Source organism: Cyphomyrmex costatus, unplaced genomic scaffold (assembly GCF_001594065.2).
Source record: "Cyphomyrmex costatus isolate MS0001 unplaced genomic scaffold, Ccosl1.0 scaffold43, whole genome shotgun sequence".
NCBI lineage: Eukaryota > Metazoa > Arthropoda > Insecta > Hymenoptera > Formicidae > Cyphomyrmex > Cyphomyrmex costatus.
In genome coordinates, this window is record NW_017278534.1 from 809,312 (window position 1) to 817,811 (window position 8,500).

At 32.4% G+C, this 8,500-nt stretch overlaps 1 protein-coding gene across 1 annotated transcript in view; it reads left to right on the top strand.

Annotated features, from left to right (window-relative positions):
* The first annotated feature begins 895 nt into the window (after nucleotides 1-895).
* The window catches only part of LOC108777395 (facilitated trehalose transporter Tret1), an 11,638-nt gene continuing 4,033 nt past the window's right edge, over nucleotides 896-8,500 (top strand). The window contains exons 1-3 of the mRNA XM_018544267.1: nucleotides 896-951; nucleotides 7,477-7,606; nucleotides 8,313-8,448. Of these exons, the coding sequence (XP_018399769.1) occupies nucleotides 932-951; nucleotides 7,477-7,606; nucleotides 8,313-8,448 (286 nt within the window). The 5' untranslated portion in view covers nucleotides 896-931. The remainder of the gene's footprint in view (nucleotides 952-7,476; nucleotides 7,607-8,312; nucleotides 8,449-8,500) is intronic.

Below are 8,500 nucleotides of genomic sequence, written 5' to 3' on the forward strand. Positions count from 1 at the left end.
GTTGGTGGAAGTTATGCGGGATGAAAGTCGGATAAGACGCGCGCGCGTGCGAGCAATTTAGATGAAATCGCCGGTTATACGATGGACGCTGGGCTCGATTCTTCTGGGACCCATGGCGATCGTTAGTCACCGGAGAAATACTGATGGCCATTCGTGCTAGAGCGTAGAAATCACTGAAACGAGGCAGCAATCCGTGCGAACGCTCGTTTACTCGGCACGAGTTGCGTATAAGTAGCTTCCAGCGAATAATTACATAAAAAGGTTCATAATGGTCGAGAGAATGAGCAACTAATGATAATTACGCGAAATTTGTGATTTCGTTTCTCTATTGTCATTTTAGTTCATCTTAATCCACTTTAACAATCGAAGAAAAGAAACGGTATAAAATGTACGAGAGAAAGAGAAAAAGAAAAAAGTAATGAAAAATGCTTATCTTGCCGTTTCAATCACGACGCGCAAGGAGAAAAATTGATTTTGCATCCGACATAGAAAGTCACTGATCGCGCAGGGCATTAACCACAAAATTGTTACACCACCGTGACCGAGATATTGAGTTGTTTTTTGTTTTATTGTGATAAGATAGTTGTGAGACAATGTTGATACAGTAATTGTTCAAGAATTTCTATTTTAGAACTTGTAATTAGAATTTAACGAAAAAAGATCCTGATGCATAATATGATGCTCTAAATATATTTATATAACGATTAGAGGAAAATTATTAATGTAATAATGTCATATTTTTGGTAATACGAGCAGTAATGTAATTTAATTTCAGGTTATAAAATGTTGGCCAACGTTGAACAGAGTTGACGAGGGCCTACTTGTAGGGAAACGCCTACTTGACTAGCGCTAATCGGCAGGGAGGAGAAGAAGCATAAAACAGATACGCGTTTCGACCGAATAGTAGTTTGATTAAAAACAAAGAAACACAATGGATCCTTATTCGTTGAGGTGAGAATATATGTATTATTCATATAAATATATTTTAGTCGAATTAGAGACCGCTATTACAAAACGTTGGACATCTGTGCTTTGATTATCTTGCTAAATCGACATTCTCCCTGATTTCAATAAGAAATACAAGAAGTTTTTCTTTCAATAAAAAAGAGACCGACGGTTGAATAAATAAGTACAAAATCCATTGTATGAAAACAATCCATCAAAAACCTTGAATAAGACTGAGAGAATTTTTTTTTGTTCTTTGTTGAGGCATTCCTCCCTTACCTTTTGTCCCTTTTTGCCTTAGGTACATACATAATATGTCACACGGCATAATTCTAAAGTACATAGTTATCTTGTAGGCTGTGACCTAAAAAAATAATTTTTTATGTCAATATGTCTTATCGTTGTAGAAAAGGATAATCCTAAAATATCTAATCTTTGTATTAGTTTAGATATATTGAATGTTTTCAATACGATATTTTTTACAAATTTCTTGAAAATTTATCTCCTTATATTTGTGGGGAAAATAAACCTTTAAGGGCCACTATTGGAATTGACAATCGCATTTGTCAACGATAGATTCCAATAGGCTAACCGTCTATTAAAATTAATAAGAGTTGGTCGAAATAATCCTTAGAAATATACAGTAATTTATTGATATTTCAATCGGCATTTCCATCTATACATGAAAAGAAACACGCCCCCAGATATCTTGCATCAGTTCAGATATTTTTACTACTATTCTTTAGAAAATTTAAACGGTACTCTCAAAAAAATTCTTTCTTTTGACAGGAAAGAACCTCGAGATACCTAATCGAGGTATCTAATTATTGTTTTCAATATCCCTGAAAATTTTTTTTAAATGAGTTCCTTGCTTTTGGCTCTATCATAGGAATGCGGGAAATATATCTAGTTTTGAACATATACATATACATTGTAAAGTCGCAAGATAAATTCTGTCCGATTATTACATAATTGTCAGGATATGATTTTAAGTCGAGACATGATGGATGTTTTTCAAACGCAGATAACTTTCCGCCTGAGGCTACCCTAATAGGAAGACTTACTTGAGAAACCAGTTTCGTTGACGTGAAGCTGAAGTATCTCAATTTAGCAGAGATATGACTTAATTGTAATTTGATTTCGTCACGTCCTTTGTAATTATTATTAAACAGAGAGTTATGCGTATTATTTTAAAATATTGAAAAGTTATCGAAGAGCAATATGTTATCGAAATTGAAATTAAATATATATGAAATACATGAAAGAAAGATAACTGTTTTGCTGGCTTCAAAATTTAGATAAGCGTACAAAAGTGAATAGTTAAATTGTCGTTGATAATACAGCGATTTAAATTATGAGTTTTATTTCAAATTAAAAATAGCGAATAATTTAATGATAAAATAATAAAGCAAATTTGGAACATGCTAACAATAATCAAAATTAAATGACATAATAAGCAAAACTTATTAAAGCAAGGTTTATAATTAATAAAATAACAATTTAATTATTTTAAATTATTAATATCGAGTTAAAGGAGATTTAAGGGCTCAATTACGCTTCAATCAATGTATCAAGTGTTCAGCTAAGTAATATAAGTTTTTTCGATTATTGGCAAAAGATTTTGAGATCGCAGTCAAAAGGAGAACTCGCGAATGGACACTCGATTGCGAGATCGCTCAGTAATTAATCTTTGATCCCGAGTAATGCGTGTGACGTTATAGTTTCTCGTAACAAATTGTCTCTCGAATATCGTAAAAATGTCGATGGGACTACGTTGGAAGTTGGTGGATATTTCCTCCTCACGTTCGTCATAATTGCACATATATATGTGCGTTTTGGTTTTCAAAATCTCCAAAAAAGAACTGGTGAGAACGATGAGAAAGAATCGTTTTCATTAGTTCTTTTTCAGATCGATGACGATTATAAAATTTACATACTCGTCCTGAAAAAGACAAGATTGCTTGAAATAAATTAAAAAATCCTTTTAACTTGTGTTTTGGCACAAGAACCACATCACGTGTAAACGATACGAAATCAATGATGTAACTTGTGTGCGTGATCGTTGCACAGAAAATGATCATTCCTAGTCAGAAGGAAGTTGCACTGTAAATATTCTCGCGAGTGTTTCATAGAAGAAACGCGGATTTGGTTGTGTTTATTTCGCAAATTGATTATCAAACTGTGAACTGTTTAATCGTTAAGATAACAGATAGGATAGTATATTCTCAATAAACGTAAGGTATATAAGTGACGTGATTTGTGTTTTATCACGAGATTACACTTAACATAATTTAATCGCTCATACAAGTCTGGCAATTTTGTAATTTAATCATGCCCTTATCGATATTGGATCTATTTAAGCGTTATCTATATAATGACGTTACCGATATGATATTCGTAGAATTATCGACGTACGTTTCGCGTTGCAATAAATTATCTATTTTTATACGTTCAATTACTATCTTTATTCAGACTTTGATTTTCGCGTATTAACAAAATATGTTTGAGTAGAACAAACTACGTCGACCGGGAAACAGTAACAATAAAGAATTGTCCACGATTTATCTGCCTGCTTTGTCACGCTAGCGTTGTTACTATCTTTGTAGAATCAGGGCCAAGGTTAATGTCGCGAATGGTTACGCCACTTCGAATAACGCGTCTACTTTTAGCCGAAGCAACCGTAAAAAGATCCTTCCATCAACAGTATTCGCGACACGGGATTCGTGTATAATAATAAAATTCTGTGCAACAATCACGCGCCGTTAGCAAAGACTGCAGTCGTATTAAGGCTCCACAATTCACGATTAACTCTTAATCAAATTCAATTTAGTCTTTATCTTTTCCGAATTCTTGAATTGACTTGGAAAGAGATGAGAAATAAGTTGAAACTTACTTAAGAATTGATCGTGAATTGTGGAAAGATAGGCTTAAAATAATTTAAAAAAGAAATGCAAGGAGCTGAATAAGCAAGAAATGCCGTCATAAGTCCCGTGAGTGGAGATACCCCCAACAGCACGCAAAGTACGTAGTCAGCTGTAGTAATTAGTCTCCCAGATGACAACGTGTAGCTAAGTGAAATGGCTCCCCGCCTTTCGCTCATGGGAAATGTCAAACGGCTCTTCCCGCAAGCGTACGCTTCTAATAACAATACAACTGTTGCGGAAGTGGCATGAAAAATTTACATGCTCGATATATAGACTGTAAAAAATGTAAAATGACCACCTTATGTCTGCATGAGTCGACATGTCTTCATAAATAGAATCGATATTTTAAAAGCCGGTAATTTACTTACATACGTCTGCCACGTATTGCAGATATGAATTCCGCGAAAACCTCGGTATTATCGCGATATGTATTGTCTTAACATAATAGTATAATAAATCACGATCCACTGAATGAAGTACGTAGCCCGTTATTCACGAATAACAATTCTGGTCTGGCCTTCTCCCTATTCTGGGTATCAGGAAAACAAGGGACCGGCATGACAACGAGTTGTACTTAGTCTGAGCATCCAAGCATATTGCTCGCGAAGAACACATGTTTCAGTTGTTTCAGTCACAAACCTTGTAGATTTGTTTCGCAACCAGACGCAATAAGACGATTTAAGGTTTTTCTTTTCACTTCGTACGATAAAGCGCAGGGTATATGAATGCATAACATCTTCTCGAGTTTCAAATTCAGCTCTTAAATTAAATATTAAATATCTGGATATAGGATAATCAAATATTGAATCTTGAGGCGGTTTTATTCAATATTCTGCATCGCATGTTTTCGTATGACGTTCAGAGAAGTTACTAGCGTGACCTTATCGAAAATAGATCCGTGACGAGGAAGGAAATGACGAACTTAAAACAATTTAAGAAAGCATTAAGTAAAAAAGAATGCATTATGAAAATTGTCGTATTTCCTGATGTAATCGCAGTAATTGCGATGATCGTGGAGATAGTCATTGTAAGTATATATAGATTTTTTAATGATATAATTGCGACAATAATTTTATCTCCGTTGGATAGATGAAAACGTTTCGACCCTGAAGACGCAATAAGAATACAATTCCGTAAAAAAATTATTATTTTTTGTATTTAACTTGGCTATATAAATATTTTGCAACAACATGTACTGTGTTAATGGTTACCTACATTATATTTAATACTTACACCAGAGAGAGAGAGAGAGAGAGAGAGAGAGAGAGAGAGAGCGCAACAACATTCAAATTAATACATGATTGTTTAAAACCTTACGTGAAAATTTTGTGGAGATGCATGATGAGTTGAAAACTGCAGAAACTGTTTCCATAAAATTTTATTACGGCACCGTAAAATAATAACTGATAGAATTGTGTAATATAAAGGAATCATTTGAATTTAACAAAATACGTCTAATAAGACTAAATCTAAAAGAGCTATATTTTAAATAGATTTGTTAAACTCTCTCTACAATCTTTTTGCCTTCTAGCTTGTTAAAGTCACGGCTAGAAACCAGATTCAACTGTGTTCAATGATATGACAATTAACACGCATTAATTCTCATCAAGTATATAATTGTATCTAACCGAGATCGTCGCTTTTTAACTGAGAATAATCATTCATTTAACAAGAAACGTTTTCAAACGTTTTATACGTGTAAATTAATTGTAGCTAAGTGCCCGTGTGAAGAAAGTTATTAGGCTTAGGAAAACCTATGGTCAAAATTATAATACAAGAATTAAAGAACATATTGTAGATATTATATTACTCAACAATGAATAATATTCTGTTATATATAATTTCTATAAATTGATTAAATTATGACAGAGAATGAATTCACAATAACAAAAAAATATTCATTATAAGAATAATCATATAAAAATAAATAATTCTTATTTTCGCAGCATTTCTTTTTAAATTAAAATTCAATAAATTAAATTAAAACAATGTTGATTTGTAATTGATGATTTTAATGATAAACTAGTTCACCGCGTTAAATGAGCCATGGTGCAACACTTTCGCAAATCAATCCGCGTGATCTCATTGTTATGCGAGACAATCTGTTGGGGACTATCGTTTTGACATTGCCTATGCTTAGCAGACACAATCAGCGGTTTGTGTTTCCTTCAAATCAATTGATTAGACCATTAATTTTATCATTCTTTGGACTGATATTCGGACATTTAATATCATCGTAAACATAAAAAAATTAAATATTCGTATTGTAAAAAAGCTACAAATCAACGGTAAGTTATTCATTTAATAAATACTTCTTTTTATCCGCATATACATATTTTATATTAATCTCTCTCTTTTTAATTCGCGATATTACAAGATTATTAATCTTATTGCTATAATTAGATAATTTTTATTGTAAATAAATGTCATAAGTATGACAATTGTATTTAAAACTGCATCTGAAAATTTAAAGTTATTACGAAGGATATGGTATTAAACAGTTAGACCCATTTCAGAGAGAAACCAGTTTTCGTAATTCATATAATAGGTTCGATGCTTATAGGAAATGTCTACAAGAGAAAAGAATTCGATAAACATATATCTTTACTTAATGTAATCTTGCTTCTGTAAGTTACGTGACTATTTCGTACGTCAAGCTGCGAGCGAAATAACGCCATAAATATAACGTTGGCTTATTGCAACTTCGTAATAGACTAGACATTTTTACTGAACTGTTTAGAAATGTATGTCAAATGAAAAATAGAATCAAGAATAGAACAGAAAAATATTGATCAAAATCAATTGTAAAATCACAATGTGTACAGAGAAAGAATTTTGCTAACATATACTTACAAAAAATTAGCTGCAGATCTGAAAATAATTACTTAGAAATTTTGAGCATAATAAAGAGTATTGCAAAAAGTTTTTATATTTTAACAACGCTGTTTGAATATTAATTACATTGATAGTTCAACAAAATTATTTTCAGATCTGTATCTAGCTAAACGTTTAGATACTAAAAAAAACGTCCTTTCCGTATTACTGAAAAACAATTACATTTTATCTATATACATTATTGCTTAAAACTTCCTTCGAAATATACAGCATTATTATACATAAATGTTATAATATTTGTCAATAAAAAAATTAATATTTATGTAGTTATAGTTTTTTATTGTAATAAGAAATGTTCAAGTTCATTTACTGTAACATTGCAACGGATGTAACACCTAATTATATCAGTTTTTAGTAAGTATTTAATATAATTTTGATGGTCACGTATTGCTATCGATAATGAATTACGTTTTGAGATACGAAACCTGCGAGAAACCAAAACACATAGCTGAGGATCAGCGCGATAAATATTTATGGACTGTAACCATAGAGTTAAAATGAACACAGACAAGACGATATTATACCATATATTGCATCGTCACTTAAATGGCATATCGAAACGACGAACGTTCGCGTCACAAACAATTATTGTAAATTGCAACGAGTTCGAAAAAGATATACAGTAAAAGGCGAGCCCGTAAAACTCGTATCAGTATAACGTTAGTTCTCGGTTTGTTCGACGATCGATTGACGACACCTTATTGTGTTGCAGCGTGGAGCGAGAGGCATCGAAGAACATCGAGGAGAATGAACGAGAGTGCTTTAAAGATGCGATCGTCTCGAGCCGGAGCCTTAACAAAGGTTTCGTCGAACCGACGAACCTTAGAAATGCCATCCGAGAGGTATCAATTATATACACATTTTCCTAAGAAGAAAGAGAGGATAATTACTTCGTTTTATTTTCGAGTGGTAGCACGTTTTTCGTGTGGAAAAAAAGCTTTTTAAAAACTACGCGGAAAGAACGAAAGAAATTTTGCTAAAATATCTAAAAATTTAGCTAAATATATAGATCTGAAAATTATTTCGTGTATATCAAAATGTAATTATATTAGAAGACCAAACTGCAGGTTGCTAGAATGTAAAAACTTTTTGCAGCGTTGTTATCAACGCTTAAAACGTTTAAACTTTAAGTTGTCTATAATTATTTTAATTTAACGTTTTCTATATAATTATTTTAATGGTCCAACAAAATTATTTTTAGATCTGTACTTAGTAAAATTTTCATATACTTTGGCAAAACCATTTTTTCCGTATATGGGTTTCCGATTGACGCGAATATTATTCGATTATTAAATTAGATTTAATAACAGAATTTTTGTTGCATTCTGATTAATAATATATATTTTTTTAAGTAATATCTTCCGAGGACAATTTACCGATATCTTAAACAAAAATCATAGAGAAAAGGTATTCAGATAAAAAAATGAGATTGAAAGTATTCTCGTTTATTCGTTTGTTTCGCGGACCTTAAAAGTATAATAAAGTAGAAAGTCAAGGTGAAATGTGCATTTTGCGGAAGCTGTGCACAACGCTTTTCAAATTTCGTAGATCGCCGCCTGCATCATTGCAGCGTCTTTCCACATAGCGGTGGGCTTCACCATGGCATATTCAGCAACTCTTATTCCTCATCTCGAGAAGGAAGACGCGCGTATACATGCCACGCGTGAACAAACTTCCTGGATAGGTGAGTACAAATATATACTCTACAAATATATATATATATATATATATATATA